This window comes from Orcinus orca, chromosome 12, assembly GCF_937001465.1.
Source record: "Orcinus orca chromosome 12, mOrcOrc1.1, whole genome shotgun sequence".
Taxonomy (NCBI): domain Eukaryota; kingdom Metazoa; phylum Chordata; class Mammalia; order Artiodactyla; family Delphinidae; genus Orcinus; species Orcinus orca.
This window is the reverse complement of record NC_064570.1, coordinates 35,559,703-35,579,271: the sequence shown is the minus strand read 5'-3', so window position 1 is coordinate 35,579,271 and position 19,569 is coordinate 35,559,703. Positions and strand designations below refer to the sequence as shown.

At 37.3% G+C, this 19,569-nt stretch overlaps 1 protein-coding gene and 1 long non-coding RNA gene across 6 annotated transcripts; one reads left to right on the top strand and one right to left on the bottom strand.

Moving 5' to 3' along the window:
• Positions 1-272: 272 nt before the first annotated feature.
• On the bottom strand, positions 273-2,263 carry LOC117197033 (uncharacterized). Its single transcript, XR_004477498.2, has 2 exons — positions 1,702-2,263; positions 273-627 (listed from the first exon to the last, which is right to left on the bottom strand). It is a non-coding gene; the product is annotated as an uncharacterized LOC117197033 (long non-coding RNA).
• HINT3 (histidine triad nucleotide binding protein 3) lies at positions 2,244-18,185 on the top strand. Of its 5 annotated transcripts, none has more exons than XR_007470707.1 (6): positions 2,359-2,749; positions 9,950-10,067; positions 10,430-10,581; positions 12,552-12,811; positions 13,481-13,550; positions 15,463-15,530. XR_007470707.1 is itself a non-coding variant. In XM_004263852.3 (5 exons), the coding sequence occupies exons 1-5, from the start codon at positions 2,549-2,551 to the stop codon at positions 17,720-17,722; spliced, it is 549 nt and encodes a 182-aa protein (XP_004263900.2). In that variant the 5' UTR covers positions 2,244-2,548; the 3' UTR covers positions 17,723-18,185. The 5 variants fall into 5 exon arrangements, 2 of the variants coding, with proteins under 2 accessions (XP_004263900.2, XP_049551615.1); XR_007470708.1 differs by having other exon boundaries at positions 2,361-2,749; positions 10,463-10,581; XM_004263852.3 differs by lacking the exons at positions 10,430-10,581; positions 12,552-12,811 and adding an exon at positions 17,690-18,185 and having other exon boundaries at positions 2,244-2,749; positions 15,463-15,589.
• Positions 18,186-19,569: the final 1,384 nt, after the last annotated feature.

Genomic DNA, 19,569 nt, shown 5'->3' with positions numbered 1-19,569 from the left:
TTCATATTGTATATTATTTTCAATATTGGTTATTTTTATTGAAGTATAGTTAATTTACAAGGTGTTGGTTTCAAGTGTGCAGCAGAGTGTTTCAGATATATATATATATATATATATCTATCTATCTCAGGGAAAGATAAAAAACTTAGCCCATGTCTTCACAGATGGTAAGTTGTACAGCTGTCTAACTCCAGAGCCTGCTCTGAAGCAGGGTTGCTACTGGCCCATATGGTGCCCTTTTGAAATTAGAAAAGAGCACTCCATTTCACAAATAAAATTTAAAATTAGTTTACTGTCACACAACGCAAATTGCTATTCCTCAGGGGAGCTATCCAGAACCCCACCTGGTAGCAGCTCTGTCTGTGCACACACAGTGCCTGTATTTTTGCCTGTTCCCACACCAGGACATATACTCCAGACAATTTTAAATACTTTGTTTTGCTCCTCCCACTTCCATGGTAGGGAACTATATCAAGTCCAAGGTTTGGGAATGGGAAGCAAGTTTTTGAAAGTAACAGGTAAGTGAGCGAAGCAATCGCAGGTATCACCAGGGACATCGTCAGGACAGGTGCGCCTCCCCCTATGTCCATAGCAGCACTATTCACAACAGCCAAGACACGGAACAACCTAAATGTTCATTGACAGATGAATGAATAAAGAAGATATGGTACATATATACAATAGAATACTACTCAGCCATAAAAAAGAATGAAATAATGACATTTGCAGCAACATGGATGCAACTAGAGATGATCATACTAAGTAATTCAGAAAGAGAAAGACAAATACTATATGATATCACTTATATGTGGAATCTAAAATCTGACACAAAGAACTTATCTACAAAACAGGAACAGACTTACAGATATAGAGAACAGACTTGCGGTTGCCAAGTGGGAGAGGGGTGGATTGGGAGTTCTGGATTAGCAGATGCAAACTATTATAAAGAGAATGGATAAACAAGGTCCTACTGTAGAGCACAGGAAACTATATTCAATTTCCTGTGACAAACTATAATGGAAAAGAATATGAAAAAGAATGTACATACATGCATAACTGCATCACTGTGCTGTGCAGCAGAAATTAACACAACATTGTAAATCAACTATACTTCAATAAAATAAGTTTAAAAAAACAAAAATGCTTCATTTCAGGAAGATTCATAGAAAGGGCTTTTTGACAAGTACAAGTTTCTGATAACTTTCAAATCATACCGCTGAACTGGGTAAACCAGATGGCTCTATAAAACTATTAATTACATGAGATTGAGTAAACTGATGGATATGGTTATAATTTTTCGGTCTCACCTGAGATATTACTGGCTTTTATTCTGTGTTCTCCAGATACAAGGAAACCCTTCCCCTCAAGCTAATTATGATTTATAGCAGTTTGGTAAATTACACCCCTAAGTAGAATTGAAACATTTATATTTTCTCTCTACCCGAACCCTCCAGAAATTGGAAACTCAGAGGTTCCCAGAAACTTTATCCGATAAATAAGGAAGGCCACCTCCAAACAAATGCAAGAGTTTCAAGGTATTTTGGGGGGAACCTCAAAAAGGGAGGAATTCATCCAAATCTGTTAGGCAAAATCTGTGATAATCCCTTGGCATGGCTTTCCTGGCCCTGAGAGGCCTTTTAAAAGTTTAGTCTGAGACTCCTAAGAGTCCAAGCACCTGAGTTGGTAACACACGGTTTTTACCTGAGTGGCAGAAAACTCAAGGAGGAAAACTAGTTAGAAGGATATCGCAGTGATCCAGGTGAGGCATAATGAGCCACTGGCAGTAAAGTTCCGGAATATTTCAGACTATAAACTACAGGATTCCGCATTACCTGTGTATGAAGAATGAGATAAAGCGCAATGTTTTGATCTAGCTGGTGCTGTTAACAACAACAACAATTAAAGACAGATGGGAAATTCAGTTTCACATTTTGAGCTTAGCACCTAAAATTATCATGGCTGAAAATGCGTACACAAAGGATCAACTATGATCTTGTTGAAAACAAAGTTCTAGATATTTTGTTCTTTCTCTTAAAACCTACGAATTCGTAACCTTAAAAAATTAAACTTTAAAAACTTTTTTTTAAGACATCGTTATACACTCTTGGGGCACCTTACATTACAGGATTCAGGGAAACGACGTTCAGTACAGTCAACAGGTTCCATTCCGCCCCGAGGACACGGCGCTCCCGTGACGTCACCGCGACGTGGGGCGCGAGCCTGCGTTTTGGCGGAAGTCCGGCGTAGTTACCAACGAGACGCAGAGGGAGGGGCAACTGCCGCGGCCGACCACTCTTCCGTGTAGCGTCCTCGCACGTCCCCTAGTGGCAGCCGGCGTGCAAGCGAGCCTCTGGCTTTGAGGCTCCGCAGCTTGTCAGTCGCCTTGGATTTGGCGTGGCCCGGGATCAGCGAGCGTGCCCAACTCCCTATCCGCCCCAACGCCAGGCGAGGGGCGACGCCTCGAGGTAAAATCTAGGAGGTGCGGGAGGCTAACTGCGTAGGCCCTGTTGAGAATCCTGAGGCTCTCGGCGGCGCAGGAGCGGAGGCGATGGCGGAGGAGCAGGAATGTGATTTCAAGAAGTCATGTGCCGACTCTGAGGCAGCGGCGGCTGCAGAACCTCTGGGATCCCCTTCGGAGACCACCGCCGTCGCCGCAGAGTCGCCGGAGCTCGAGAACTACAGTAGCAAGTGCGTGTTCTGCCGGATCGCGGCGCAGCAGGATCCCAGCACTGAACTCCTGTACTGTGAGGTTGGCGGTGACGCGCGACCGGGGACCCGATCGCTCCTGGGGGCTCCGCGAGGGGACCTCGCTGATGTGGATCGGGTGGGGAGGGTCCTGATAAATGGGGCTGGGGGAGGCTGGGTGTCCTAGTGTTAATAACAGACTTGCTTCTCTAGGTGCAGGGAGTGTCAGCCACCTCTTTGCTATTCTAAGGGGAGAAAATGTAGTGGTAAAGTCTCTCTGCAGCTGCCGAGGTACTTTGTGGACAATAGCATGTATGGCCTCTGATTTTATTAAAAGGACCCCCCTCCCCCCGCCTTTCTAGACACTGCTTTTACATTCCGCACTCTTAATACTGGTACTGAAGAGAAACCAGTAGAAAATGGATAATGGTAATTGTGAAAACCTATTTGTTAGATTGACCGAAAATAGGCTGGCAGGAGTGGGTCCGAGGTCAAACTATTACTTAATAGATTCTGATTTCCACTAAAGGGTCCACTTCCTTAGAAGTGTTATCAGTTAGGATATGTGGACATTTTCAGAGCATTAAGACTTTGTCCAGATATTTTAAAACAGATGATCTGGTAGGCACTTTCTTCCACCAGCTCGACTTGCCTTTAAAGAAACATACTTTTTTTTTTTTTTTTTTTTGCGGTACGCGGGCCTCTCACTGCTGTGGCCTCTCCCGTTGCGGAGTACAGGCTCCGGACGCGCAGGCCCAGCAGCCGTGGCCTACGGGCCCAGCCGCTCCGCGGCACGCGGGATCCTCCCGGACCAGGGCACGAGCCCGTGTCCCTTGCATCGGCAGGCCGACCCCCAACCACTGCGCCACCAGGGAAGCCCAAGAAACATCTTTTGAAAGAATCAGCTCCAAAGATTCTGGGCTTCTTTGTGGTTTTTTGTAGTAATCATTCATTCATTTGTTAAAAGTAAATTGACGTCCTTCTAAGCACTGTTGGAGATTCATTGGTGAGCAAGGTAAAGGATAGTCCCTGTCTGGATTTTATAATCTAAAGGGACAGAAGAGGCAGCTGATAACAGTGCCCTGTTGTATGATGAGATGGTTTTACCACCTGCAGTATTTTGCAGGGCTCGTGCGAGGAGCACCTGGCCCAGATTTGAAGGGATAGGGAAGGCTTTCCAGAGGAAGTGAGACACGAAAAAGTAAGTAGGCATTGGTCAGGTGAGGAGGAGAGAAGATGCCCCTGGTAAAGAGTACCTTCAGAGGTTTGGTTTCTGCCACAGGAGAACAGAAATTCAGTCTAACTGGAGCATGGAGTTTGAGGGGATGAGTGGTGAAAGGTGAAGCTAGAGAGGTAGACAAGGGGCCAAGTTATTAAGGCTACTGTAATTCATGTTAAGGAGTTTTGGCTTTATTTGAAGAGTGAAGGGAAGCTCTACAGTGTTTAATGCTACTGTTAATGCTGGGTTGGAAGAAAGGGGTTGAGAAGTTACATGAAAGGGTTTGATCTTTGAAAGATTATCTGACACCATTGTGGAGAATGATTTAGAGAGGACCAGCCTGGAGGCATGGAGATCAGTTATGAGGCTGTTGAAGTAATCCAGCCTGATGATGGCCTGAAATAAGATGTAGTAGTGGGAATGAAGAAAAGTCAATCAATTTAAGGATATTTAGGAGTCTGACACTGCACAGTTGTGCATCTCTAGCTCAGATTATAGAAACTGTCAGCTTACAGATGGAAATTGAAAAGAGGGAAATTAATGAGATCACCTAGGAAGTATATGTAGAGTAAGAAGTGAAGGGGCCCCTACAAGAGAGAGGCAGAGGAAGAGGACCTGAAAGGAGGAGAGAGAAACAGAGGGAGAACTAGGAAAGCTAAGGGGAGGGAGTATGTTAGGAAGATAGGAATTGGCAGCAACATCAGCCTTCCCTAATCCTCGAATCTGGGTTAGGTGACTCTCCAGTATGCCTGCAGAGAGGGCAACTTAGATCAGAACTGGTTTTGTCCCCAGAGTGATGGTCATTGACCTTGAGGAGAGCAACTGCAGTGCAGTGGTGAGGCAGAAGGCAGATTGTAGTTGATAAGAACCTGAAGGATAAAAAATTGAAGACAGCAAATACAGACGACTTTTGAAGGAAGTTTGGCAGTCTTGGGGAGAAGGGAAAAGGTAAGGTAACTACAGGAGGAGATGGAGTTAACAGAAAGCTTTTTAACACAGTGAAGACTTTGGTGTGTTTAAATCCCGATGGGAAGGTGCCAATGGAGAGAGGTTTAAAATGGCCCACGGAAAAAAAAAAAAAAAAAAAAAAAAAATGGCCCACGGTGGTAGAGCTTTGTCCCTGAGAAAGAGAAACTCAGTCACTCATCCATTACTCAGTATTTGAATGAGTGCCTTCTGTGTGTCAGGCACTGTTGGAGGCATTAGGATATAGCAGTAAATAAAATGTGCAACAATCCCTGTCTTCATGGAGCTTACTCACAGGAAATAGTAAGCAACATAATAAGTAAAATATAGAGAATGCATATTGATACATAGTTCAGAATATTGCTACATAGTTCATTAGATGGGAATGAAAAAAGAGAAAAGGGATGCAAATTTTAAATTTTTAGTCAGGAAAAGCTGCACTAAGAAGGTGGCATTTGAATGAAGCCCTGAAGGAGGTGAAGGAGGAAAGTATATGGTTTACTCTTTATATATAAAGTACAGCTATGCCATATAGGACATGAGAGATACACAATATATTTGTGATATTAACATATCATGGGAGGGCAATTAGGAAAAAGTCTAAAAATGTTCCTTAGGAGGGTGATAATGAGAAAAGTTTAAGAAACGCTGTTATAATCAAACAATGGCCATAATTCCAACTTTAGAAAGTCATCCATTTCTTTTTTTCAAATAAATTTATTTATTTATTTTTGGCTGAGTTGGGTCTTTGTTGCTGCGCGTGGGCTTTTCTGTAGTTGTGGCAAGCGGGGGCTACTCTTCGTTGTGGTGCGTGGGCTTCTCATTGCCGTGGCTTCTCTTGTTGTGGAGCACGGGCGCTAGGCGCACGGGCTTCAGTAGTTGTGGCTCGCGGGCTCTAGAGTGCAGGCTCAGTAGTTGGGGCACACGGGCTTAGTTGTTCCACAGCATGTGGGATCTTCCCGGGCCAGGGCTCGAACCCGTGTCCCCTGCATTGGCAGGCGGATTCTTAACCACTGCGCCACCAGGGAAGCCTGAAGGTCATCCATTTCTGAGGAAAAGTATATGAAAACCCTAATGACACACCATTTTTTTAAGGGGTAGATAAGGGAATACCGGTAGTTTTATCTTTCTGTTTAAGCAACTGTCATTTACTGAACAGGTTTTGCAGGCTTACTATTGATATGTGTTACTTGGAGGTCAAAGATGAACATGGCATGTCCTACCCTTGAGAAGCTTGCCTATGATCTGAATTGACGTGAAAAATTCTCTTTTAGTGGGTATCACTAGGTATAGGTAGTCAAAATTCTGTATTTTAAAGTCACTTGAAATTATCTTTTCTTTGTGTAATTATGCTACCAACATGACAAATAGTTAGGTTCACTCATTTCTGTTTGTTTTCCATTGTTAAGGACTACTTTTTTTTTTTTGAGTCCAAAAATGTATCGTAAATATTCACATGCTTTTAAAATCAAAATTGTAAAGCAAAGTACATTTGAAGTCTAGTATCCATTCTCTTGTTACCTCTACCCTGTTCCTCTTTCCCCGTAACAAACCTTTAAAAAATATTTTTGGTTTATCTTTCCTTTGTGAGTAGATATGTATGCATGTGTTTATATTTATACTCTGCCTTCTTACACAAAAGATAGCTTAACCTTGTTCCATGCTTTTTCTTTTTTACCTTAGCAATTTATTCCAGAAATGATTTCATAAGTGTATAAAGATCTTCCTCATTCCTTTTTATAACTACACAATACTCCACTGTATGGATTTACTGTAATTTATTCAGCCAGTCTTAGTTGAATTTTATGGACAGTTGGGTTATTTTCAGTCTTTTGCTATCATAAATCATGCTGCAAAGAATAGCCTTGTAGAAATATTATTTCATATTTTTTGCCTCTTTATCTGTGGAATGGGAGGACAGTCTTTCTTTTATTTATTTTTTTTAATGAGTGATCTTTGGATAGCTTTCCTGTACGGGTTTGTAGTGGCTTTTTTTTTTTTTTAAGAAGATGTTGGGGGTAGTTTATTAATTAATTAATTTATTTTTGCTGTGTTGGGTCTTCGTTGCTGTGCGAGGGGTTTCTCTAGTTGTGGCAAGCGGGGGCCACTCTTCATCGCAGTGCGTGAGCCTCTCACTGTCGCAGCCTCTCTTGTTGCGGAGCACAGGCTCCAGATGCACAGGCTCAGTAGTTGTGGCTCACAGGCCCAGTTGCTCCACGGCATGTGGGATCTTCCCAGACCAGGGCTCGAACCCATGTCCCCTGCATTAGCAGGCAGATTCTCAACCACTGTGCCACCAGGGAAGCCCCAGTCTTTCTTTTAAATGAAGAGTCTAAATACTGGCTAGATCAGTAGTAGCAATGAGAGACATCAGAGAGCCAGTTTCAGTATTTTAGAAAGCTTAATGGAAATCTAATTCAATCATTGATTGCATAGGCTAAATAAAACGTCATCGCTTTGCTTTTGACAGGAATTTTATCTGCTGGTGATGATGACAGTTATGTCAATTGGTAGATTTCTTTAATTAACGAGAATTGGGAAAGTAAAATATTCACACACGACATTTAGTAAACAGAACCTTTCAAAATAGGGTTTTGGGAGATGAAGACAGAACTGGGCATTTGGTTCATTCTTATGGCTGAGTCATGTATGACAGCAGATTTTTAAGAGCTTCTTTAATGTTTTTCTCCTGTTATCCTTTAGACTAGCATTTTGTAGTTCCATGAATCTAAAGAAGTGTTACTCCTGTTTTGAGGTAGAATTCAGCTATATTATCTCAAAATAATTCTAATCGGGATGTATTCTGTACCAGAAAGAATTACCTCTGGATTTTTAAAAGTTAATGCCATAATTGAGGGGGAAATAAAGACATATAAAATTGTTGTGTTATGAATCAGTCTGGGAAGTACAATTTTGTTGTACTAGATTTGACCCCCGATACTAGTTGTTTCTCAGCTGGAAGCATTAAGTAAATAATGGAAAACTTTAAACATGCAAAAACATTGCAGTCTTATCCCTTTTGATCTTATCCCTTTCTAAAACATTCCATGGATACGTATATTTAAAGTTACTACTAGACGGGAAAACCATAATAAAAATGGAAATAATTGTCATGCTTGTTATTTTAGGGTTAGGGTTAGCTCTTGGGGTTCCCCAAGTCAACCAACCTTCTGGGACTATACACACACGTGTGTGTGTGTATATATAACACACATATATATACACATGTATACATATTTACGTAAATTTACACACACACACACACACACACACACACACACACACACACACACACACACACACACACACACACACACACACACCACCTGGTCTGAGTCTCTGTCCCTGAATTGCAGGAAACCCATCACTTTCCCCAGTATATCAGAAGATTTCCTCTTGGCGCTGGGGGGAGTATGCTGCATACATTATCCCTAGTCACCTCTCATGATTTTCTGTTTCTACTAAATTTTCTATCTTATCCTCAAACCTTTGTCTTGCATCAGCCGAAGAGAGTAACAGATTCTTTTCCTTTCATTTTCCTGATACATTAACGCAAAGCAACAGCTGCTATAGATTTTTCCTCAAAGTTTGGGGGCAATAGGATTCTCATATTCTTTAAACACAGCATAAATCCGTTTCTGTAGGCAGGCACCTCAATTCATTTCTTGTTTGTGTACTTTCCTCATAGCTCATGCTACATTCAGTTGATCACTGTTTACTTCAAGGTCTTAAAAGTTACAATTTCTCTCCCTCTCTATTCTCATCTTATAGGCAGGTTACACTCAATATCTGGAAAAATAATGGAGATTTTTGTGTGGCTGTGCCTCCACATTTTGGCAGCACTTGGTTGAAAGTATGTAAATGAGGACAGCAACAAAATCAATATTTAAGCAATATTTTAATAGAGTGATATTGTGGACATTTTATAGAAGCCTTGAGATAGGAGAGGGACACAAAATACTGTATTTTTGCTGCCCTCCATTTCAGTCATGACTCTGCTGGGGGCTAAAGTAGACAAAAAGTCCCATTCACTGAATTGTGGTCTCACTGCAGGTCAATTTGTCAGTCACCTGAAGCTTAGATGAGCAGTATGGATACTGATAAGGAAGTTTGTGTTACAGTATGTACAATTGCCTTTCATCATTATTCTCACTGAAATCAAGATTATTGGCATGGATATGAGGCCCTTGTTCCAACTGAATTTTAGTTCTTGGAATGGAGAACTAGTGAGCAACAGTGCATTCTGGGAAACTATGCTTATTGATACTGATTTTATTTAATTTTGACTAATTTTTTAATATAAGATATTGAATAAGGTTATTTAGGGAATATAGATTTTTCTTTTGAAAAAACTTGAAACTCAAATGTTAATAGGTTGAAAGACTCCCTTTTTTGTTTCCTTTTCTTTTTTCCTTACATTAATGTGTGGAGTATAGAAACCAGAAAACTGATACCATACATGTAATGGACTGGACACATAACTTAGTACAGTATACTAGAGTTTGTTTCAGCATTTCAGAGTCTTTTTAATGCTATAAAGTGGCAAGTAAACATAAAGAAAAAGTATTTATAATTATTGTAAAAATGTTTAAAAATGTAACCCCTGGATATATAGATGCTAGATGATGTTATAAATGAAGAAAATGGCACTTTGGAAAAAAAGTAAATGTAAAAAAGAATTTATCAATCTTGCTATGATTTTGTGGTAGAACCTTTAAAAGTACGTATTAGGAGTAGAAAAACCTTAGGGTAGAGATGGAGAAATATATAATGAAATTAAAAAAAACTCTGGGATTATGGTAATGAAGTTTTAATGAACTTCATTCATAATTGTTTTCCGGAAATTGATTTTATATAAGTCTTTTTCTTCTCTGGAATAAATGAGCATCTCATGGAGGAAGCTAAAGCTTGTCTTTATGGACATAATGCATAATCACAAAACTGCCCAATGGAGATTAGTTGTAACATAAGCACCACTTCCCTATCAGACTGAGATTTATGTATGATGTTTAAGACATGCCAGAACAGCATTAGGAAATTCTTTTTAAAAATTCACTAACAAATGATATTTTCCTTTAGAATGAAGACCTAGTTTGCTTCAAAGATATCAAGCCAGCAGCACCTCATCATTATCTTGTGGTGCCAAAGGTGCATATTGGAAACTGCAGATATCTAAAGAAAGATCAGATAGAACTGGGTAAGTTGATGGAAGTATTCTTCATGGTTATATCATCGTGAACTGGCATCAGTGACGGCAGTGACAATTGAAAAGAAACAGTTTAGCCAGGTATCATGATAAAGGAGCATTATGGCTTTTTGAAACTTGCATTATGAAAAATTTCAAATATGTACAAAAATAAAGACAATAGTATAATCTCCATGTATTTATCACCCAACTTCAACATTTATTAACTCATGGCCAATTTCTTTACATGTATTAACCTTCTCCCACAGTGGATTTTAAGCAAATATCAGATGCCATGTTATTTAATTTTTTAAATCTCTAAAAGATAATGCCTCTTTATGCTTTTTAAATGATGGCTTTCTTGATTCTGAAAGTGAAAGATAATATGAAAACTTATAAACAAATAGAATGGATAAAGAAGATGTGGTACATATATACAATGGACTATTACTCAGCCATAAAAAGGAACGGAATTGTGCCATTTGCAGAGACGTGGATGGACCTAGAGACTGTCATACAGAGTGAAGTAAGTCAGTAAGAGAAAAACAAATAGCGTATAATATCACTTATATGCGGAATCTAGAAAAATGATACAGATGAACTTATTTGCAAAACAAAAATAGAGATGCACACATAGAGAACAAACATATGGATACCAAGGGGGCAATGGGGAGGTGGAATGAGTTGGGAGATTAGGATTGACATATATACACTACTATGTATAAAATTGATAACTAATGAGAACCTACTGTATATCACAGGGAACTCTACTCAGTGCTCTGTGGTAACCTAAATGGGAAGGAAATCCAAAAAAGAGGGAATATATGTATACATATAGCTGATTCACTTTGCTGTACAGCAGAAACTAACATAACATTGTAAAGCAACTATACTCCAATAAAAATTAATTTTAAAAAAGTTATAAACAAATAAGTTATAGTATGGCATATGAGTACATATTACCTGAGAGTGAGACCATATTGGTACCTGCCTTGTAGTTTCCTGCCTTGTAATTTCCTGTATAGATGAAGTAGGACCAAAGTTTAATTATGAGATTTTAGTGATGAACTTTTAGCCTCTGAAAAAGAGATTCTGAAATCTTGTCTCTTACAGGATTATCCTGTATTTTCCTATACATGATTTCTGTGACTTGTCAGCTACGGTTTACTAAGACATTGCTAAGTTTACTTCAAACCTGCTTCAATAGCCATTGTCATCAGGGTCTGGGATGTTTGGTCAATACTTTAAGGTAGCTGGCAAGATAGATAAGTTGGGCCAGATTTTTGAAGGTGACTAAGAAATCTCTTTGATGAAAACCTCGATATGTGGTTTATTAGTGTTTAGACTACTGAATTACCAGTTTTTAAACTGTTTTTTCGAGGTATTGTGAAATTCCTTAGTCATCTTCAGTTCTATCAGTATGTTTCATGCTCCTTCCAACAGACAGAGGCCAATATACGTGCAGTATTTAGTACTAGGCAACAGCCACCAGCCTTAAGTATTTCCTTTTATACTGTTTTTCTTAAGGAGGGAGAAATGTGTTTATGCTTGCTTTTCTTTTTCTAGTATTTCTTTTCTTGTTAAAAGTTTTTATAACAGTTGCAAATCAAATGTTACTAATTTTGAAGCAGCATGGTGGGTGTTTGGGATTTCATTATATGTACTGTTTTTACTGATTTTGTGTATATTTGAATATTTCCATAATAAAACTTTAAAAGTCCTTGAAATTAATATTTTTACACAGTCTATAAAGTTGGAAAAATAATAAACATATGGAAGAGCTTAATAATACTATCAAGCACTGTGACTATAATTGACATTAATAGAACTTCACCTAACTATAGAATATACATTTTGTTATGAGCACATGTTCACCAAGATAGTCCATATTCTGGACAATAAAATAAGTCTCAATACATTTCAGATGATCAAAATCTTATAAAATACATTGTCTGATGACCATGGAATTAAAATAAATAATAAAATCTAGAATAGCACTAAATATTTTTAAGTTAAAACACTTTTAAGTAACTTCTAAATAAATAGGTAAAAAAGACAGTATTTTGAACTGATTGGTAATAAAAATACAACATAACAAAATTTGTAGAATGTAGCTGAAGAAGTGCCTAGAGGGAAATTTATAGCTTTAAGTGCTTACATTAGAAAAGGAGGTACAAAACCAATGACCTAAGTTTCCAGTTTAGGATGCTAGAAAGAGGCAAGCAAATCAGATCAAAATAAAGTATAAAGAAGGAAATAGTAGAGTAGATATCAATGAAATAGGAAAGAGACAGTAGGTTTTGCTTCATGTATTTTGGATCTGATTTTAAGTGAATATGTAATTATGATTGTTATGTCTTCTCAATTATCCATTTTTATCATTGTAAAATGTTCCTTTTTATGTCTGGAAATACTTCTTGTGTCTTTTTTTTTTTTTTTTTTTTTTGCGGTACGCGGGCTTCTCACTGTTGTGGCCTCTCCCATTGCGGAGCACAGGCTCCGGACATGCAGGCTCAGTGGCCATGGCTCATGGACCCAGCCGCTCCGCGACTGGATCTTCCCAGACCTGGGCACGAACCCGTGTCCCCTGCATCGGCAGGCGGACTCTCAACCACTGCACCACGAGGGAAGCCCTTGGGAGTATTTTTAAAAGAAAACAAGATACAGTCTGGCTCGAAGTAACATGAGCTTTTTTTTTGACCTTGTGGTACTGGCCTTGTCATGGAAGCCTTCCCACTCAAGCCTGACTTAGAGAGGTAAACTGTTAGCAATGATTTTATAAGCCTCATTATAACAACTGCCCTCTGCAGATTCTCTCACTTCTTCTCTTTTCAAATGCTTGATTACACCATTCAGAAACAAAAGAGATCTAAAGTTTGGCATTGTGCTTTGAAGATCCTGGGTTACCAAAATTTTTTTAATGGGGAAGCATATTCCCACCTGAAGGCCATGAAACATTGAGACAATAAAGATGCTAAGGCAAATAAGAGTTTGGAAGCCAAAACAAAACATTTAGCTAGTCATGGCTGGGCCAACATAAAGGGATGTCATATTCCTAATTTGAGTTCAAAGACAAATTCAAAGTTTTCTTGTCCTCTTAACTCAAACAGTTTTTGTTTAATTACTTGGTTTCCTTACGATTAGAATTAGACCTCAGTAGGATCAGATGTCCTAAACAGTCACTTGATAATATCCCTCAACAGCTGTTCAAAGTCAGCTTATGTGTAACAGTTTGTGATGGGTTGAACCTTCATTTCAGTTGTTGATAAGCAAATTTCTTCGTAACTTAGAGCTACTGGATGAGTCTTTAAATGTGTATCCATTTGATACAACTGTTTACTAGGACCCTAAAATTTCGGGTTAATAACTAGGTAGTGAACTTAATGTCTCCTATAGTGTAATGTAGTTTCTTTACTGTTTTGTAGTTGAGAACATGGTAACTGTTGGAAAAACCATTCTTGAAAGGAATAATTTCACTGACTTCAAAAATACGAGGTATGTATACTTCGAGATAGAAACCAATATATGCAGTTGGTTTTTCTGAAATGTTATTTCCTCAGGAAAACGAAAGTAGAGATGGCAGAATTCATGGTTTAAATGCAGTTTTCCTGAAAGTGAACATATTGTTCATTGGTAAATTTAATAAACAAAACTTTTTTTCACATCTCAACATCGTCTAATAATCACCACATTTAGTTTTGGACAGACAAGTATATTGAAGCAGTGGGTAGGTAAAATTGGTTGCTTAGTCCTCTTTGTTCAATATGTGCATTCCTATAAAATTGTGAGTAAATTGAATTTCCTTAGAAAAAATTTATTTTATATGATTTAAAAATATATTATTACCCTTCTAGCATGAAAGTAACTTGAATTTGTTGAACTGCACTCTGACATTAACCAAAGTTTGAGTAAAAGCATTCAATATTCAATTTGGTAACTGTTTTAATTAATCTATTTATTTTTTCTTTTTAAAAGATTTCGATTTTGCCTTGTATGATCAAAGTAGTACCAAGGCAAGTATAGTGATTACTTTGACACCTCTGAACTGGAATTCAGAGGCCTGAATTCTAATGCTATCAGTGTTACTTGCTTCTACTGTAGTTGTACTGGCTGTGTTACTTTAGACAAGTCATTTAAACTCTCCAAGATAATACCTGCAGTGCCTACTTGTAGGCTAAAATGAGATTGAATGTGTGAAAATCCTGTGAAAACTATTATGAACTATATCCAAGGGTGATAATGACAAGGAACAGATGGTATTTGAGACCCTTTGGTCAAAACCAACACGTTCCCTTCCCAGTCATAGAAGTGCTCATTAGAAGAATGAACACTGGACTGGTTGTCAAGAGCCCTGAGTTTCAATTCTAGCTCTACCACTGCCTAACTTTGTGACCTTGAGAAGTCTCTTCAACTTTCTAGATCTTGGTTTCCCCATCTTTAAAATCTTTAAAATCTTTAAAATGAAAAGGTTGAGTGAACCCTTGAGTTACTTCTTGCTTTTAGATTACTTGATTCCATTATATGACTCCTGTTTCATAGAGGGAAAACCTAGTCTCCTTTTCTGGGTGGTGGTAGAGGCTTTTCAATATGTTACGGATCTGATTCCACAGTCTGTCCTGTCCTGCTGCATTATAGCACCTCTCCTTGCCTTCTTCCCACGTTCCCAGTCATTTTTAGTCTTTTTTAAAAATTGAGACTTACTTCTAGTTTGAACAGGCAAATATTTCTAGGCTTGAATTATTGTTACAGGTGTGCCTTGCTCCACTTACAAAGTAGACTTCCAAAACTGTGTGTAAATGGATTTTTAAGAGGTTAAATCATATTAAAAAAAATTTTTACCAAAGGAATTCTCTTGTAAATATTTTATAAAGCAAATAGTTATGAATAGTTATCATCTAACTTATTTTTAGTATTCAAGAAACTTAAGTGATGATAAAGTTTTTTTAGTGAGGGTAAGGAAATGACCACTTTATTAAAGGAGAAAGTGCGCCATCTACTGGCTATGTCTTGGAAAAAGGAATCCTACTTCTACTTCAGCGTTCAGTAATTTTAAGATTCACTGCAGAGACATCTTTTAGGAGAATTAAAGCTTAATATGATAAGAACTGAAGTAATAAGACATAATGCCAGCTCAGAATTCATAAGTGTTATACAGAGGCATAATATTCTGTGAAAACCTTTCTCAATGAAGAGTTTATCTTATTGTGAACTTCAACATGAAGATGAACTGTGTGAATACTCTCAAGTTCATAAAGAAAAACAGTGAAAGAGATGTTTGAGTGGCAATCTGTCTACCTTAGGTAACTTGTTTTGGATATATTTAATATTTATGTGTTTTAACCTGAAAATATAGTTTTAAACTGTTGTAGAACTAATTTGTCAATTATCTGTTACCTTGCTGTTTCAGAATGGGTTTCCATGTGCCACCATTCTGTTCCATTTCCCATTTGCACCTTCATGTTCTGGCACCAGCCGATCAGCTTAGCTTCTTATCAAAATTGGTTTATAGAGTGAATTCCTATTGGTTTATCACAGTAAGTGTTATTGTTATGCTAGCAGCATACAAAAATATTTAAAATATTTGTCCTTTTTGTTGTAGTTTTTCTTTTCTTGGCAACAGTGGGCACTTACAGACTTGATCATCTGTTTTAACATTCTATTTGCACATATCTAAAATAATATTTTTAATTTGGGGTACTTTTCCAGGTCATCAAATCTGTAGGAAGCGATACTATGGCAAAGTCTCTCAATTGTAAGCAGAGGATATGATATAGAAGTTCATGGCATTAATAGTTCAGAATTCTGAATTGTGGCTCTATTAGTTACTTGAGTGACCATGTGCAAGTTACTTAAACTTTTTAAGGCCCAAGTTTTTTTATCTACTACTGACATATAGGTAATAGTGCCTACATCTAGGGTTGATAAGAGGATTGATGAAATAATTAACATGTAAAGCACTTAAAACTGTACATTGCAGATAGTGAGGGCTCAGTAAATGTTATCTGCTGCCTCTGTCATCATCAACCTCATTGCAGAAATTGATGCAAGTAGTAGCATCAGCTACTAGATCTGAAGTTGAAGCTTTGAGCCTAAAAAAATTGCAGAATTTTGCTTTACTAGGGCAAAAGTAGAATAGAATTCAACTGATTATTGGCTTGTAACCTGACAGTCAAGCTTTAGTTATTAAATGACTCTGTCCTTCCAGGGCCACTTGACTAGTAATTTATGTTTCTTATTTTATGTGTCCATGATGATAAGGTGACCTATAGTTGCTATATCTGAAAAACCATCAAATTGCAAATTAAGTAATTACCATTAGTTAATGCAGATTATTATTATAGTCATAGTACAAAAGAAATGAAAAAGCAGTTGATTTCTAGAAACTTCATATTTCAAACTTATTATCTCTCTCCTCAACTTGTTGTCCATATATTTAATGTATGTGGTGTATATATTTGAAATTAAAAAGTGGGACATTTTGTAGGAAGCTGGTGTGGTCTCTTAAAAAAAATCAGTATGATAAAAAACAGATTTTTTTTCTTATTTGTATTTCTAAGTTTCTACACTATCTATGCTTTTATAGTAAAAAATAATTAGAAATACATTTTTATACTTTTTAAACTGTATTTCCTTACATGATTTTTTAGTTGGGAAAAAAATGAATGAACAAAGTTATGAGATCTATTAATGGTTCGTCCTGGGAATCTGAACTCTTCTTAAATCTAGGTATTTAAGTATATATTATGAGACTGAAAAAATCAAGATAAAGATGTTACCGTTTATTCTGAAATCTTACATAATTTTTCAGATATATGATGATTGAGAAAAGTATCTGAAATGATGTAACTAGAAGGCTTTAGTTTACTTTTTATTCTTTTTGTTTTCCTTATTTTTTTAGAGCAGTTTTAGGTTCACAGCAAAATTGAATGGAAAGTACACAGAGTTCCCGTATACCCTCTGTCCCCACATACTCGCAGTCTTCCCCACTGTCGACATCCTACACACCACAGTGATACATTCGTTATAATCCATGAAACTACGTTGACATGTTATTATCACTCAAAGTCCATAGTTTACATTAGGGTTCATTCTTGGTGTTGTACATTCTGTGGGTTTGGATGAATGTATAATGACATATATCAACAATTGTAGAATCATGCAGAATAGTTTAACTGCCCTGAAAATCCTCTGTGCTCTGACTATTCATTTCTCCCTCCCCCTTAATCCCTGGTAACCACTGATCTTTTTAATGTCTCTGGTTTTTCCTTTTCCAGAATATCATGTAGTTAGAATCATATTGTTTGTAGCCTTTTCAGATTGGCTTCTTTCACTTAGTTAAATGCATTTCAGGTTCTTCCATGTCTTTAGTATTATATTTATTTTCCTTATTGAAACTATCTAACAAAAAGGCAATGTGGATAAAAATCTGCATATTTATATATAGTATAGAATAAACACCTTTACTGTAGTTTGAAAACTGTTATGTTGAGAGTATTTTGTAAGATATTTTTAGGAACAGAATATGTAGTATCCAGTTCTTCTGCTGTGGCTTATTATAATAGGGGTACCAGTAGAATTATTTCATGTAGGCTATGATAACTAGAATAAAAAAATATGTTATTTTTCCATTACAGGCTGATTATTTGATTGACAAACTAAGAACATGAAAATGTCAACAGTGGAAGATTTTCCTAATTTTAGCTCAACATAAACTAATATTCTGGTCTCTTTGAAGTCTAATTACAATTGGGTTTTATGTGAAGCTATTACTGGGTAGTTTTAAATTGTTTCTTAATGTTTGTTTCCTGAAATCTGTGATATAGTTATATGAATATTTTGTCATTGACTTTGTTTTAGTGCTTCCTTGTCTAAGGTATAAGATACTATAGATAAAATCCCATTAAAACAAATTCTGTTAATCAAGAAGGGCTCTGTATTTTTTTTAAAGTTCAAACATTTTAATTTCTCAATAGTCAATTATAATAGTGATTTATTTATGAAGAATAAACTGGTATAAGAAGTACTTGTTGGAGCCTTTATTATATGAAGGAGAAAGAGAAATTATTTCTTGATTGTTCTGTAATTTTACACACAAAATTTCAAAATAAACAGTACCGTACTACACAGGGATCTCTGATCTTATTGATGGAAAGAACTGTATATGTGTCACTTTTTACTCAGGTTTCAGATGCTGGCTTTCACTTCTTGAATCCTAGCATCTTTGTAATAAATTGATCCTGAAGCTATGTAATATATATAAAATAATTTCACTGTAACAGTGGGTTTGCTATAACAATCAATTTGGCTATCCAAGAGAATTCATTGTAATGGAATTTTACCTGTAAGAACGTAAATTGGGAAGAAACATAAGTGGTTACATTAATCTATTAAAACTGGCAGAAACTGTTGCTCTATGGCTTATTTATTATACCAAAGGAAAATTAGAATTAAAAAGTGGTTAGACCTCTCTTTTATCATGAAAAAGTCCTGATTTGAAAGTAGAGATAGATTGGATGAGAAAATTAATTTTAATAGCAACATTAATATATTGATAAATCATTTCATGAGACATATTTCTTTAGGAATTGTCTTTTGGTGCTAATCTACTAACAATAGTGAATGTGAATGAAAAATAAGTACTGAAAGCTAATCTTACATTGTGCCAGTGTATAACGGTACCATATACATGAATATAAATGAACATAAGGATTAAAGTATTGATCTTAGGAACAGGCTGAGAAGAGTAGTGGTTTTTTTTTTAACCTTCTTTTTTGGGGGATGATATTAAACATAGTTTTAAGTAATGAAATACTTAGTTACAACCTCTGGAATCAATATTGTTTAGTTCATTTGTTCATTAATTCATTCAAAAAACATTTAGTGGGCTTCCCTGGTGGCACAGTGGTTAAGAATCCACCTGCCAATGCAGGGGACACAGGTTCGAGCCCTGGTCCAGGAAGATCCCACACGCCGTGGAGTAACTAAGCCCGTGCGCCACAACTACTGAGCCTGAGTTCTAGAGCCCAGGAGCCATAACTACTGAACCCGCGTGCCACAACTACTGAAGCCCCTGCGCCTAGAGTCTGTGCTACGCAATAAGAGAAGCCACCGCAATGAGAAGCCCGCACACCACAATGAAGAGTAACCCCCGCTCTCTGCAACTAGAGAAAGCCTGCACGCAACAACGGAGACCCAATGCAGCCAAAAATAAAAAAAATAAATTCGGTGAGCATTTAACATGTACCAGACATTGCCAGGATCAGGAAATATAGAAGTGAGAAAGGACAGTCTGCCTTTAATTGCTAATACGAAGATCAGACAAAACCAGTGAGTACAATTTGGTATGTTAAGTACAAAAATGTCCATAGAAGAGGCTGTGGAGAGGGAAACAATTTTGAGAGCAGGTGGCAGTAGAACTGAGTATTTGAGACTCAATGTTAGGCAGGTAGATAGTGGAAGTTTAGGCTGAGAGACCAACATGTACTTTCCTTGGGTTCTGCTTCCATTATTATTT